At 42.1% G+C, this 16,183-nt stretch overlaps 2 protein-coding genes across 5 annotated transcripts in view; both read right to left on the bottom strand.

Moving 5' to 3' along the window:
* DNAJB14 (DnaJ heat shock protein family (Hsp40) member B14) overlaps positions 1-807 on the bottom strand; it is a 50,679-nt gene extending 49,872 nt beyond the window's left edge. For 2 of the 4 annotated variants that reach the window (XM_059172305.1, XM_059172314.1), the window contains exon 1: positions 89-224. Coding sequence is in view for 2 of the 4 variants with exons in the window: in XM_059172333.1 (XP_059028316.1) it covers positions 89-221 (133 nt within the window). In the remaining 2 variants the exon portion in view is untranslated. Of the gene's footprint in view, positions 1-88 lie in introns of all 4 variants that reach the window. The other 2 variants (XM_059172333.1, XM_059172295.1) reach the window with 2 other exon arrangements.
* Positions 808-1,869: 1,062 nt separating this feature from the next.
* LOC131829987 (histone H2A.Z) lies at positions 1,870-4,119 on the bottom strand. Its single transcript, XM_059172363.1, has 5 exons — positions 3,961-4,119; positions 3,450-3,527; positions 3,053-3,166; positions 2,575-2,704; positions 1,870-2,306 (listed from the first exon to the last, which is right to left on the bottom strand). Exons 1-5 carry the CDS (start codon positions 3,961-3,963, stop codon positions 2,245-2,247), a joined length of 387 nt encoding a protein of 128 aa, XP_059028346.1. The 5' UTR covers positions 3,964-4,119; the 3' UTR covers positions 1,870-2,244.
* Positions 4,120-16,183: the final 12,064 nt, after the last annotated feature.

Here is a 16,183-nt window from a genome sequence, read left to right as displayed (position 1 = left end):
TTCCCGGAGGGGCGATGGTGGGGGCGGGGGCGGACTACGCGGCGGTCTGGGGACCCGGCAGGAAGGGAAGGGGCACTGAGGGCCTCACCGCGGGCCGAGGGCAGTGGGTAGAGCTTCTCCGCCTTTTGCAGGAAGCGCTGGGCCTTCTCACGGTTGCCGGCGTTGAGGGCCTCCCGGGCGATCTCCACACATTTCTCCGCCTCATCCCGGTTCCCCTCCATGGCTCGCGCTTTCTTCCGTTTCCTCCGGTAGCGCAGCTACGGAGGGGGTGAGGGTGGGGAAACGGACGCCCGGCCGCGGCGGAGGCGAGCCGACCCGGGGTGGGGGCGTGCGGTGGCGAGCGGGGAGGAGAGCAGGGCACCGTGGCGGCGGCGGCGGCCCGGGCGGACTGGCGGGCTCACAGCTCCGCCTCCTCACGGCGGCCTCCCCGCCCCCCGCGGGCCCCTACGGCGCGAGCCTCATCCCTCCGGGCCCCTGGACCGAGCTCCCGGGCCTGGGAGTCGGAGCCGGCTCGGCTGTCAGTGCGCGGCGCCGACACGCTCGGAGCCGACCAACGCCGGAGACGGGGGGGAGGGTAAGGGGGGAGTAGGCGGGCGATACCAGCCCGGCTGCCCGCCGGGGGATTCCGTCGAGGCGGGGACCGGGCCTCCCGCCTTCGCAGCGCCGTGCCCCCTGACCTCCCAACGCGGCCAGCGCAGGCGGGAGCCCGCCTTCCGGGCGGCCGGAGCTACGGATGGGGGCTGGGGCCGCTGGTTTACGGGAAAAATCCCAGGGATCAAAGGGCCGCTTCTAGGCCCCTTCAGCCTTGGGAGGTTTCGGTCAGGTGAGTACCGCGCTGTCAGTCCCTAGGAAGTGCTTCCGGCACAGGTGTTCAGCTCATTAGAGCGCCGTTTGACCTAACCACAGTATCCTTTTATACCCTAACTACGGTATTGTTTTATTTCCTTTTAATTTCAGCTACACACCATTTTCCTGACTCATATTGCATTAAATTGCTTCTCGGTATCTCCACAAGGTATTAACACTTTATTTGCAGTTTGCAAATTATTCCGGTGAAAAGCCCTAATCCAAATCCTTTATGACCAAAACAAGAGGGCACCCCCTTTAAATATATTCCACCACAGAAAATGACTTGTTGGATTTTTCCTTTCCCCCATTTTCATGGCATTTCCTCGTGATCTTTAATGTCATGTTGAGTCTCCTTGGTGGGGCGAAAGGGACCACTTATTGCTTGGTAATGTCATCCAAATTTAACAGATTAGGACAGGAACTTCACAAATCAAGTGTCAAAATGGTCCACTCGACCCAACCAAAAAATACTCATTTTTTAACCATGTTCAATCAAGCTATTGTCAGCATGCAAATATGTAACTCAGGACTTGCAAATAAATACTGACACTCTTCTGGAAAATGGGAAGAGCATGAAGCCCCCCACCAAGATGTTAACTGATAAATTTAGTTCAAGTAAACTTCAAAACACCATAGCACACGAAAATCTATTATCTCCAAAGTCTAAACTTACAGTTCCCTCTGTGGAGGTAGCTATCATGCCCTCTTCCTCCCCAAATCCACCAAAGCAATAGCCCACCAGTGTGATGCGATCACACAGAGCAGACACCACCAACAAACTGAGATGGCCAAGCTTAGCCTAAGAAACAGCAACTTGCCCCACTGCAGCTCCTGCCAACGTTTTAAAATTTTTAATAGCTCATTACGTAACATTAAAAAAAATTACACTTGGGTCTGCTGACTTGGTTGTACCAAGTTCATTTCAAGAGAATAAATAGGCTTATGTTAACTGCTGTATGAGATCCCTACTCAAAAGAAAGGAATTCTCATTACAATCAAGCAAATTTAAAACACAAAGAGTTTGGGATATGACCTTTATTGAGCTTATCCACTGGAGTGGAAATAATGTCTGTACAAAACCAAATGTTTGTTACTATAACTTCTGCATCACAATTAAAATCCAAACAGTTTTTTAAAAACAGTCAACTCAATCAAAACCCACTACTTCAGAATCAATAGCTTCTTTGAAGCCACAGTAACACTTAAATATGGTTAAGACTCAAATGCAGAAATTTGGTTGGTTGGAAAGCTAATTAAACTTCCAACTTGCTCAAATAGAATTACAAAAAGGCAAAATTGTGTTTTTCACAGAGATACAGTCCACTGGAATCACCAACACTGGACAGCTGTTAAGAGTATTTAGAGTCCTGAGATAATAAGGAATCCAGGCATCCTTTAAACAGTCTTCTGTTGTCCTTTCTTCCCAATCAGAGATTTGTGGATGTGTGGAATGACACCTAGGAGAGGAACAGCGATTAATACTACTTTTTAATATATATAAACATCACATAAAACATAAAACTAAGTCAGTTTAATGTTCAGCTTGGAAAAGGTCTTTAAATGCAAAGCTCAAGTATGTAAATATTCACTAAGTTACATACACAAATCAAATTTCATAATGCAACCACACTTAAGATCCATAAAAATAATGGGTTCTTCTGTACTAAAAAATAACGAGCTACAAAGTTTTTTCTACGAAGGAATAAAATTTTAGTGTTTACATACCACCACCAGCAATTGTAGCCTTGATGAGAGAGTCCAATTCTTCATCTCCACGAATAGCAAGTTGCAAGTGACGAGGGGTAATACGCTTTACCTTCAAGTCTTTTGATGCATTTCCTGCCAATTCAAGTACCTACAAGGCAGATTCTAATCAATCTCCTTCCAACTTTCCTTAAAGCGGAAGCCCAGAGAATAGAATCAAATCTTCATGAAGGTAAGTCTACCAAATGATGTCTTCCCCTACTACCTGAATGGCAACACATGCAAAAGGGGGCACGCAATTTTATTTCCAAGAGCAGCAAACTCAACCAAGCTCAAAAGGATTCCTTAATGAACACCAGCCCCCTCTAGCGTTCTCAGAAGCTTCTAGCCGCGTTTAGGGCCTGGGAGTTTTTCTTGCATCACTTTCCTCCTTCCCTCTCGCCGCCTCCCCCCAACCCCCCCAAAACCTTTTCCAGATTATAGGCGTACACCCATTTACCTCTGCGGTGAGATACTCCAGGATGGCTGCGCTGTAGACAGCGGCAGTCGCGCCCACACGTCCATGACTGGTCGTCCTAGATTTCAGGTGTCGATGAATACGGCCCACCGGGAACTTAATTTTAAGCACACAAACATAAATGCACAAAGATGTTAGAGTCAAAGATGGTAATATCACACGCGCGCCAAACCAAGGAGCATATACGCTGGTGCAGCAACGCGCCCCAGCATCGACACACGTGATCGCCCCCCCTCCGATATTTATCGTATCGGCAAACCAAGTCGCGACACCGCATCACCCACGCAAGGACGAAACGCCCATCTAGAGCGATGATAAACACGAAAAGCGGTGGAAAGAAAAACGCCACAATTCCCAGACTGCACGAACCACCACTGACCTGCAAGCCGGCTCTCTGTGAGCGGGAAACCGCCTTTGTCTTGGCCTTTCCGGAGTCCTTCCCAGCCTTACCGCCAGCCTGCGGCGCGCACACGCCCGCGAGCGAAGGAGGAATGGGGAATATAGGATTACCAGGGCGGCGCGCCCCTCCCCCACCGCGGCGCGGCCCGGGCGCGAGCGCGGCCCCGTGCCCAGCCGGGGTCTCCGGCCAGCCGCGCGCCGCAAGGGCGACCCCGCCCGCCCGCCCCCCGCAGCGCGCCCGCCGCGGCCGCGCGCCTCCGTCCGCCCGCCGGCCCCCAGCGGCGCTACGCGCGCCACCCAACCGTCGCCGCCCGCCGCGAGATCGGAGGCTGCTCCGCTCGCCGCCGACAAAACACCTCCCCCCGCTCTTCCAAATCCTGTCTCCGCGCGTTCCCAACCGTCGCCACTTCACCCCCATCTCCCGTGTGTAACGGGTTTTTCTCCCATCGGCAAAAACCCGCGAAGTCTTCGAGCGCCTCCGCGAAGTTTACCATTTCGAATTCTGCTGAAGCTCAAACAAGCAAGGCAGAGAAAGGACTAGTCAGCCAGCCAGCGAGATCCCACCGCCTACTCCTTCGTCGCACCGCGATTCAAACTGCGCTGTCTCCCGCCTTCCCCGCTCCCTTTATACTGCTGAATGTTCCCTCATCCGGGAACTCGGATTGCTCATCCCACCAATGGCTGCCACCCGCCCTCGGGACGCGTCCTTGAATCCTCAGCCAATGAACAAGCGAAGAATAGGGCAGAGGGGCGGGCACTCCTCAGCTCCAGCCGCTATTGGGGCGTGGGGAAGGAGGTGGGGGGAGGGCGGAGGGATGGGAACTGAGGAGACGAAGGGCACGGCGGCGGGAGGGAAGAAACAGAGCGAGCTACGCTGCGGGAGCGAGGAGACCCGCCGGCTGTGGTCACGTGTCTGGGAGGAGGAGCTGAGAGGTTGGCTCAGGGGAGGGGCACGCGGTGGCGCCCGCGGTCTCCCAGTCTGATCCCGGGGTCTGCGTGTTGTGGCCTCCGGATCTAGCTCGCACTCCTTCCCCTAACCCCACTGCTTTGTCACTCCGACCAGAGCGCTTCGAGAGCCGAGACCCGCTCGTTGGCTCACAGCCTTTTTTTTTTTTTTTTGCCGGGACCCGGGGCACCTTCTTCCCCGCCGCCCTCTCCATCCCCAGCGCCTCCTCTGGTCTGACAGGTGGCGCGTTCGCGTGGAGTGAGAATGGTTCACTCCTCGGTGAACCACAGGCTTAACAGAGATTTCGCGTCTTCCCCGTAAGCAAATCCCCAGCCGCCCGAACGATCGCGACCCGCTGCTCCCACGTCATCTTTAGCTGTATATCCCACATTTTCTTTCCTCGCCACTTTTGACGCCACTCGAGAGTTCCACGGGAACAAACGGTGGAGCAAAGTCACCTCTCTGGTCACAAAAGACCTTTTGCTCTACGCGCGGAGGGCTCGGGGTGAGGCTGTATTTCCTAATCGAATCATAAACCGTATTTTTCTGGAGACTACATATCAATGGGTTGTACTTACAGCCTGGTATCTAAAGTTGATTTAGTGAAACCTGAAAGCCATTATGTGTCAACTTTTCTATACAAGACATTTTGCTACATGACAAATGTTCGATAAATGTCAGTGGGGTAACTCCTAACATGATTCACAGACAGTTACAGATGGTCCATGTAATCAATTGCAAATGGTGGGCTTAAAAAATAGTCCTGTACACAGAGTACTATCATAATGCCAGCTACTTAGCCTTCCAACTAATAGATTAATAACACCTGTGTGCATCTCCAGATGCTTGTGGTGATGTAAATCTTTCATAATTAGAGTTATTACACTTTAACAGTGTTTCCGACATGAAGTAATTTTGAAATATGTATTAAGTACATTAAAGTTTCAGTTTGAAAGATTTTATCAAATTAGAGGAATTCTCCATTTCTGGAAGATAAATTCGAGAGAAGAGATCCCCAATAATTTCAATACTAAGGTTTTTTATCGCTCCCCCCACCCCCTGGAACTGAGGAATTGTTCATGATGTCATCAATAGAAGAATTAATCAGTTCCCCCACCGAACTGATACAATGGCAGTAAAAGCTGTGGGACCCGATGTAACAGTTAACCTAGGCTCCACTGGGCCTTTCTGATAAACAACTCACAAGCCAACATTAATACCTTTTCCAGTTTAGAGACTATGTTCTCTTTGTTACAAGGTCCAACTAAAGGAATTCACTGTTGCCTCACTGAATAGAGTTTAACAGAACGAGCTCAGGAACAGGTAGAAATAGATTCTGCTCTTCTTTCTCACTGTTATCATACTTACTAACCTTTTGGAACTTCTAGTTCTAAGAAAAGGGTATAGTATCACCTATTTTCACATGGTTGTTGAAAGAGTAAAGGAGAGGGCATTCAATGTACCCTCTAGCATATGTTTGTCACACAATAAGCACTCGATCATAACTACGATTATCTTCTACCTTGGATGCTGGGGAGGGGTGAAATAAGGTATTTTTGATTCCTAAATATTTTTTCCTGTCCAGTACATTGTCTTCCATTGATTTGAAAGTGGCAAGCCTAAAAACTGCCTATGTATACACAACCAAGGCATCCATCCTCCAAACTAAAATCCTAAATTGGTTTAATACCTTCCATGGTTTTCCTCTTCCTTCTGATAGCAGGACAACATCAGTTTCTTCATTTTCCCAGCAGTTTTGTGATTACCTACTCTTTTTGCTTCTCTGGAAAATGCATACTACAAGTATGTTAATATTCTTGGATCATCTCTCCTGTACTTGTGTGTATACTACTACAAGTATATAGTGTATATTGCCAAAGCTATATAATTATTTTGTACAATGCCATATCCAATGGTTATTTAAGTCCTCTTTTGCCATAAAAGTCTACATATGAAGTAGATGACCTCACTATTATTGATTCTCTCCTTAATGGCCTTATCCTAACTCAGCCAAACTTTCTATGACCAGTTATTACCTCCTCTCAAACACTATCCTTAACTACTGTTGATTTTTACATTTTATGGTGAGAATTTGAGACTGTCACATTTGGGAATTTCAAATTTCTGAATAACATTTTGCTTTAAACATGTATTTTTAAGCAAATACAAACAAGTTATTTCAAAAGGTATCAGCCTAGATAGATAATGGCAGAATTCTTCTTTTTAGGTAATCCACATTAGAATCCTAGTTCTCACTATCTAATACATTCAGGAAAGAATGTGCCTTCAAGGACTCTGAGTTCCCGTGTGATATAATACAACATACTGACCCAGAGTTAAATAAAAACAAAAACAAGAAAAATGGAACGAGTCAGGGTAGCACACACTTGTTATACAGCCTGAAGTAACTTAAACTCTAAGCCACAGTTTCTTCAAATAGGGATTCATAACATCAGATAAACCAACCTCATAGAACTGTGAAAGGATTTCATGAAGTATAAAGAATATGGGGGAGGGGGCACCTAAGTGGCTCAGTTGGCTGAGCAGCCAACTTTGGTTTCAGCCCTGGTCTTCATCTCTAGATCCTGGGATCTGCCCCTGCATTAGGCTCTGCTCTCAGCTGGGGAGTCTGCTTGTGGATTCTTTCTCTCTCCTCTCCTGCTGCTGCTATCCCTGCTTGAGCATGCTCTCTCTCACTAATAAATCTTTTAAAAAGAACATATGGAATAGTGTATTAACATTTGTGGGACAAAGGCTGTAGTCCTCCCTGAATTCATCATATAAAGATGATTACATTAAGAGAAATCTATGTGTTTACAGTGTTGATGAAACCAAGGCCATAGTTTTAAAATCCCAATTGCCCAGTTATATACTTCCCATGACCACAGATTTCATATACTTAATTCAGAAGTTCAAAGTGTAGGTTACAAAGAAGATCAGCTGAAGCTACTCTACCCCAGTCCATAGCCATTTCAGGAAAAACAATTCAAAGGTCATGGGGGCCCAATATATCTTTTAATACAGTACTAAATTTGTTTTTTCTATACCTAACAGTCCTCAGAATGTTTGGAAACCTGCTTTTTCAAAGTAAAAAAATTGAGTCTTTTTTTTTTCTCATATTTTTCATTACTTATTATTGGTCTTTAAGATTTAATGAGTAGAGGGAGGGAGTCTATGTTTTGATCCCGTTTTCCCAAATAAGATTTCACCTATATTAGTAGTTTATAACTTATCCCACCAGCTAAATAGTAAATACTGTGCATCAAAACGCTTGATGCATAATCCCTCCCTAATAAAGAAATAGGTGTGATAAATGCCAGATTGGTGCTCCCAGCCTGTTAGGTAAACTAGAATATAGTCATTAAGTTGTACTGTATGCCAGGCAACATGCCAAGCAATCACAGTTGGGAGATAGGCTATGTAGAGCTTAGGTTCTTCCTTGATCTAGCTGAAAGGATTAGACAAGGAGGAAAATTTAAGCAATGCTCTAATCATTAAGACTCCATTAATAAGCCTGTTACAAAATAAGTTCCTGATTGGTTGCCAAATCAACATTTTCTCTAAAGGACAGACACAAGTGTGAACTGGAGTGTTCTGAAGCGTTTATGTTTAAATGGACCCAGGGAGAATTTAACTAGACTGGCAGACTGGTGTAAAGAAGCAGCAGCTAGAAGGTTAGGTGCGGAAGAGATTCCTGGTCATATCCCTATATCTATTCTCACAACTTCTTGAGGAATAGCACTTTCAATTTTTAGTGGGGCACTTGCTCATCAGAATATAAGTACATTCAGCCAGAAAAATAAATTTTCACCAAAGGGTGTGAGCAGCAGTAGGCACACTGTCCTGGAAATTTCTCTAAAAAAGACAAGCCCTTTTCTTCTTCTTGCAGACTGGAATGAAGATAGAGTTGGAAAGCCATTTTGGACCATGAAATGAACTTCAGAATATAAGTAACACACGAAGGAATAATGAAATAGAAAAAGCAAGTGGTAGTATGGAGTATTAAACCAGCCCTGGTTCTCTCTGAACTTTTACATCTGTTTTGTTCAAATCACTTTTATTTTGGATTGTCTGTCACTTGCAGTTCAACTTGATCTTAACCATTACAGTAAGTCAACAGCCTAAATCTTGGAGAAAGATAGCAGACTTTTTACCCTGAAGAACTGAGAAACCAATTAATATTTCTGAGAAGGGAAGATACAGTGTTCATTGCTTTTAAGATTCTAATATAGCATGAAGTATAAGGCAAATCATAAAAGGGAAAACTTCTGTTAGAAACCTGGCGAAGATGATATATGTCACCTAGATATAAAACCTAAAACCAGTCTAACACTGTAGCCAAGAGAAGGATGTAAAACATCTTGAAAGAAGAATCAATAAGATTTAGTAGCTGACTGGGTATGACATTCAGGAAGGCATGGGAGGTGGACATAAATAAATGAAAGGGCATCAAAAAAGATACCTAGATTTTTACATTTGTGGTCTGGGATCTGAAGTAGCATCTAAAGAAATGGGGTGGAATATCTGGGTGGCTCAGTCACTGGAACCTGCAACTCTTGGTCTTGGGGCCATGGATCTGAGTCCTGCCATTGGGTATAGAGCCTACATAAAATAAAAAATTTAAAAAATAAAATTAAATAAAGAAATGGGGAAACCAAGAGGGTAGAGAGAGGAAGAACTAATTTAGGAGAGTTATGAAATATTTAAGTTGACAGAGGAAATCAAGTGGAATTTTCAAGAAGGTTTGTTGGAAATAAGGGCAGGAGCTTGTGAAAAGAAAATTTTTCAAAGATCTATCCCACAGAGTATACCTAACAAAAAATTTCGATAGTGATATCAGAACCATTAAAAGATAAGCTGAGGCATATTAAAAGGTGTAAGAGTTTATAAGAACAAAAATTTATTGGAATTGGGCAACACCAAACCAGAAATAGTTAGGGACCCTCCACTGACAGGAGCTGGGGGAAAAGACTTACATAGGAAGGTGTGGAAGCAGGATTGATTGATTGATTGGCTATAGCTTAAAGCTTAGTTGACTATTTGTCATTGGTTATCTTACTTTCTATTTCATAACCTAGAGGCATTTACGGGCTTAGATTTTTAGGCTGCTGTGACATTAGAGCCACATCAGTGTAATGGCCTCCTTGTTTAGTTAATTGAACACCTCAGATGACAGCACCAAGGAAAACTGTGATTACAATTGAGAGCTAAAGAGCAGCCAAAGGAAAAGACCCAAGGAAGCGAAATGTGTGTGGTGTCTCACTGGGCATAATGATTCCATACTAAACTAGAAAATTTCCCATAGGTACAATATCTAACAAGATGTTCAAAACATTTCCACAAGTGTGGGAAATGAACATTAATCAGTTTTGGATCCTTACTATTCTGTTTACCAAAAATAATGATGTTGCCAGAGATTCTGAGACTCAGTCTGGTTTTATCTAAACTCTTGGCTGTTACTTAAATTTCTTATGCCCAATGTTACAAGGCACAGATAACTAAGACAAGCCCATTGGCTAACTTCTTTAAGTTTGAAATTCCACGTAGTTATCTTAGTATGAGAGGGAATCCAAATGCTATCTTCATCCTGAAGAGGAAAATGAAACACTACAAAAAAAAAAAAAAAAAAAGACAGGAGTCTAAGGCCAAGAAATTTCTACTTCATACTCCTCCACAAACTCAATACCATGGGAAAAACCATATGAAAGGGGTGGCTATCACACCCATTGTTAAAACTTTGTAGAAGTTAAGTGTGACCCCATGGTCCTCTCAGTTGGATGTAAATGGTTCAAGAGAGACGCCAAAAGTCTTTTCCAGACCCTTAGATTTTCTCATCTTTCTTTTGTGTGTTGGGGCAGTGGAGGGGTGAGAGCAGTTTGAAACTGTTTATTAGCACTGAACAATCCAGGGAAAGCTAACTAATACAGCTAACTAACTGAGAATCATCTTGTTAGCTATTATAATTGCTTTAAGGAATTTTCTGAATGAAAAACCTTTCAGAAGAGAATTTAATTAGTGCCTTTGACCATATGTACCTGTTACTTTATCTGTCTTAAATGAAATATGTAAACTCTCTAACTGAACAACAGTGTTTAAGGCATCAGTGTTGTTCTTTCTGGATGAATTCTGTTTTCATTGTCTTCTAGTGTCCTGATGTTTCATGAAATAGTCATTTATTTCTTCAATAAGCCTTCTCTACTACTCAGAATCTCAGCAGGAAACGGTCTGAGACAATCTCTTCCTCCATTAATAGATTAATCCAACAACTCTAGGCAAGAGCTGTCCAGGTCATTTATCATATTTCACCACAGGATATGGAAATTTACATGCTGGCTCTTTGTTTAGATTTTTATTTCCTGTTTTAAAATTAAAACAGTGTACTCATCTTAAGTCTCAAAAATGAAACAAGTCACCTTTTCTGCAAAAGAAGCTGACAATTTAGGAATTTTACAAAATATGTAAGGAGAGGGAAAAGTCTGGCAAATCAGTGTTATTATATATTATTATAATGTAGAAGTACTTGTGTCACATCACTGATTTTGTAATATAGTAGAACTTCTAATCTGCAGAAAGGGTTTGTTCTAATTAATAAATGTTATGAATTACAGAGTACTTGAAGATAAATGCAGTATCTTGAAGATAAATACTTAGATAAATATAAAAATAAATATAAATATATAAGAAATTTATAATACTTTCACATGTGAATATATATAACACTCCAAGTAGCTGCTAAACATATTGCCTAGGAAAAATACCAAATTTGCCTTAAAAAAAATTTCTAGGGCGCCTGTGTGGCTCAGTGGGTTAAGCCTCTGCCTTCAACTTGGGTCATGATCTCAGGGTCCTGGGATCGAGTCCCGAATTGGGCGCTCTGCTCAGCGGGGAGCCTGCTTCCTCCTCTCTCTGCCTGCCTCTCTGCCTGCTTATGATCTCTGTCTGTCAAATAAATAAATAAAATCTTAAAAAAATATTTCTAGGGGTGCCTGGTTGACTTAGTCCTTAAGCGTCTGCCTTTGACTCAGGTCATGATCACAGGGTCCTGTGATCAAGTCTCCCATTGGGCTCCCTGCTCAGTGGGGAGCCTGCTTCTCCCTCTCCCACTTCCCCTGCTTGTGTTCTCTCTTTTAATCTCTCTCTCTCTCTCCCCCTGTCAAATAAATAAATAAAATCTTTTAAAAAAATTATATAACATTAATTATTTGTAAATATATCAAAGCTCAAGAACTTTTAAAATATGTATTTGAAAATTTCTCTATCTTGTGATCTCTATTAAGTTGGTTTATGAACATTCTATATGGATAAGTCAAGCTATAATTCAATCTCCAATGACATCGAAAATTTCAGATGAATAGGATCTGAAATATGGAGTCTCTACTCTTCGTTGGTTGCCTGTGGTAATTTGATTGACCTCAAAGACTGGGAGACATGACTTGAAACCACTTCTACAAAGCAACGCATTTTTAATCAGACTGCATATTTTGGAGGTGGCCAAATGTCTCCATGTCACTTCTAGGTACTGAAATTTTACCTTGAATGATAGCTCATGTAAAAATATAGGCATTTGTAAAATTGCACCTGTCATAAGCTCCCTTGTTCCATTTGCTGCACACACTTCAAAGGCTGTCTTGAAAGGACACAGCACCTTTTCACTGACATGATCTTTATATGGGTTTTAGATTTGTATATAGACATTTGAGTAAATATACTGAAGAATGTGAAGTAGGTAATCAGAGCCCAGAATGGCAGAGACTGGCTCATTGCGCACCAAACCCATTTCTTCTTCCTGAACATTCCACTAGAACTCCTGCTTCCTTGCCAGGAGGGATGGCCATGTGATCGATTCTTGTCCAGGTATGGAAATGGAATGTGTCATTTCTACAGCAAGCCTTTTAAATAGTGAGTGTGCCTTCTCCACGCTCCTTTTCTGTATTCGAGGTTTGTACACAAAGCAGGAGACTCCAAAGTAAGAGAGGATTTTAGATTCTCAAGATTGGTCATACAAAAGACTACTTGCCAACTAGAAACACCAAATCAACAATTTTATTGCATTGTTACCACAATTTTGTTGTTTATCAGAGCAGTTAGCCTTCTTTACCTAATACACCTAGTTTACAGCCACAAAACAATCAATTGTAAACAAATGTGTTTTTTTTTAACTTTTATTTTATTTTTTATTTTAATTAACATATAATGTATTATTTGTTTCAGGGGTACAGGTGTGTGAGTCATCAGTCCTACACAATTCACAGCTCTCACCATAGCACATACCCACCCCAGTGTCCATCACCCAGCCACCCTATCCACTTCAGTAAACCACATTTTGTTTCTTGAGATTTAGAGTCTCTTATGGTTTGTCTCTCTCTGTGGTTCCACTTGTTTCTTTTATTCCTCCCTTCCCCTATGATCTTCTGTTTTGTTTCTTAAATTCCTCATATCAGTGAGATCATATGATAATTCTTTCTCTGATTGACTTACTTTGCTTAGCATAATACCCTCTAGTCCCATCCACGTGGTTGCAAATGACAAGATTTTGTGGGGCTTTTGATGGCTGCATAATATTCCATTGTGTGTGTGTGTGTGTGTGTTGTGTGTGTATACACACAGACTCCCCCCCACACACACACCACATCTTCTTTATCCATTCATCTGTTGATGGACATCTAGGCTCTTTCCACAGTTTGGCTATTGTGGACATTGCTGCTGTAAACATTTGGGTGCATGTGCCCCTTTGGATCAGTACATTTGTATCTTTGGGGTAAATACCCAGTAGTGCAATCGCTGGCTCATAGGGTAGCTCGATTTTGAGAGATCTATACCTGTGTGGTCCATTGTAATTAGAATGCTCCTCTCGGGCGCCTGGGTGGCTCAGTTGGTTGGACGACTGCCTTCGGCTCAGGTCATGATCCTGGAGTCCCGGGATCGAGTCCCACATCAGGCTCCCAGCTCCATGGGGAGTCTGCTTCTCCCTCTGACCTTCTCCTCGCTCATGTTCTCTCTCACTGTCTCTCTCTCAAATAAATAAATAAAATCTTTAAAAAAAAAAAAAAAAAAAAGAATGCTCCTCTCATTTGCTAAAACTATATAATAGAAAGAGTTGTGGCAATTCTACTAAAGAATTCTTGTTTCCATTATCTCCTACTTTTAAAAAAATACTGTGCATTGAAAAACACAAAGTACTCATGTGCAGGTTACTTATTGTGGCAGTGTTTATAATAGCAAAAGACTGAAAATAACCCAAATTATCATTAACATGGAACACATCAATAAACCGATACATTGGCATAATGAAGTAAGATAGAACTGTAAAAAAGAATGAGGAAAACCTCTGTACACTGAAATACAGTAATCTTTCAAATATATCATTAAAGGAAAGAAATAAAGTACAGAATATGATATCTAGAATGTTATGTTTTATGTAAAAGTCTGGATATTTGCTCATATGTGCAAAAAAGAAACAATAGTGGATGAATAGAGCAAAAATTAATAAAAATTATTATAGTAAGAGGGAAGGAAGAAAAGACAGGGATGGAAAAGCAAACTTTTTTCACAATTTTTACTTTGGGGGGGTTATAAATATTTTTATATAATAAAAAGAACTCTAATAAGCAAACTGTAAATATTGAGATAAACTGAATTAAATAAACCTAACTAGGTATTAAGTTGTTGCCATATTCTTTTTTTTTTTTTTTTAAGATTTTCTTTATTTATGAGGGACACCGAAAGAGGGTGGAGGAGCAGAGGGAGAGGGACAAGCCAACTCCAGGCTCAGTGTGGAGCCCGATGAGGGGCTCAATCCCAGGACCCTGAGATCATGACTTGAACGGAAAACAAGAGTTGGCTCTGTTCAAGAAGAAGCCTAAGAAGCAATGACAAGCCAATAGCAGTCAATATCCCTAGTGACAAGATCCTGATTTCTAAATACCATTTTCCACTTAAAGAAATCTTTGGAGAAATGGCAGACTCCATAGGGGCAGGAAATGTACATGATAAGCTTATGACCTTATATTCTCCCAGAAAGTAAGGACACCATCAAAGGGTATAGATCCCTGCAAAAAGAACACTGGAAAAAGTTAGAAAAATCTCCCATTGGCCAAAATGGGGTAATTCAAGTATCAAAAGAATAATGACCATAAATTTAAGTCAAACACATTAAATTTAGAAAAAGAAATGAGTTCAAATTAAAGAGGAAAAAAAAAGAGGGAGAAGAGAGCACAGATAGAGGAGAAGGTGAAAGAAAAAGGAAGGAAACTCGTTACTCTAATAATTAAAGGTGAGGAAGAGAATATTTATCTTGTTCCTATTTTATGAATTACATTTCAGTTTATACTGAGCTAGTTGATGAAGACGAAATTCTTTTTTTTTTTTTTTTAAGGATTTTATTTATTTATTTGGGAGACAGCATCAGTGAGAGACAGCCCAAGCAAGATGAGGGGCAGAGAGGGAAGCAGACTCCCCGCTGAGCAGGAATCCTGCTGAAGGACTCCAGTTGGGACTCCAGGATCATGACCTGAGCCAAGGCAGATGCTTAACCAACTGAGCTACCTAGTTGCCGCCGGGGACAAAATCCTTCTAAAGAGAAGAATTCAAGCCAATAAACACAGAAGAAATAATAGAATTAGAATTAAAATCCCATTTGCAACCTTCACATTAATTCTTCAAAAGTCATCAGTCTGTGGTAGAACTATCATCTTTATAGTATATTCTACTGAAGACGGAGAGTCACACTATTTCTAAGTTTATGTGAAATATTCTTTTAAACGAATACTTTATAGATGGGGCTGTGTAATTCACTTCGTTCTATTCAGGTGTTTAGGCCATTGGAAATCAAAGAAGGACAACAGACAGGCAATGCAAGGGAGCATAAGCCACATGTAGGATGTGGGAAATTGACCTGGTTTCCTCCATAAGAAAATAGAATTGATCAGAGAGGGAGGAGAAGAGAGAGGTTGAGAGAGAGAAAAGAAAGCTGTTTTAGACCAAGAGATTTTAAATTGTTTAAAAAGAATGTTTAGGGACACCTGGGTGGCTCAGTCAGTTAAAAGTCTGCCTTCAGCTCAGGTCATGATCCCAGGGTCCTGGGATCGAGCCCTGCATTGAGCTCCCTGCTCAGTGGAGAATCTGCTTCTCCCTCTGCCTGCTGATCCCCCACTTGTGCTTTCTCTCTCTGACAAACAAAAACATAAATAAAATCTTTAAAAAATAGTTTTTATATTCTTTTTATTTTTTTAAGTTTTTAGCTAATGTGGAAAATTTGATTATGAACTTAGCATTGAGTAATATTCAGGAATTGCTGTTAATGTTATTAGATAAAATAACGGCATATAGTTATGTAAGAAAATGCCCCCTATGTTATTATTTTAAAACATGCACACAAATACTGAGGAGACGGATGTAATGACTTCTGAAATTTACTTTCCAAATGTTCCAACCAAAAAATGATTTTTTAAAAAATTTTATTTATTTATTTGACAGCTAGAGATCACAAGTAGATGAGAGGCAGGCAAAGAGAAAGGAGGAAGCAGGCTCCCCGCTGAGCAGAGAGGCTAATTCGGGGCTTGATCCCAGGACCCTGGGAACATGACCCGAGCTGAAGGCAGAGGCCCCAACCCACTGAGCCACGCAGGCACCCCCCAAAAAATGATTTTTAAAGTGCAGGAGAGAGAAACAATGCAGCAAAGTATTGATGATTGTTAAAACTGAGTATGTTTTGAAAATTTCAGGAGACATTCAAAAAATTTCTTTAAAAGGTGACAAAACTGCTCCAA

This window comes from Mustela lutreola, chromosome 1, assembly GCF_030435805.1.
Source record: "Mustela lutreola isolate mMusLut2 chromosome 1, mMusLut2.pri, whole genome shotgun sequence".
Classification (NCBI taxonomy): domain Eukaryota; kingdom Metazoa; phylum Chordata; class Mammalia; order Carnivora; family Mustelidae; genus Mustela; species Mustela lutreola.
This window is presented reverse-complemented; position numbering and strand designations above follow the sequence as displayed.

Excerpts from the sequence above, each read along its gene's own strand:
- LOC131829987 (XM_059172363.1), bottom strand. Across the intron at positions 3,167-3,449 it reads CACAGAGAGCCGGCTTGCAG|TTCCCGGTGGGCCGTATTCA; the intron begins GTCAGTGGTGGT and ends CTTAAAATTAAG. Across the intron at positions 2,307-2,574 it reads GGCTACAATTGCTGGTGGTG|GTGTCATTCCACACATCCAC; the intron begins GTATGTAAACAC and ends TTCCTCTCCTAG.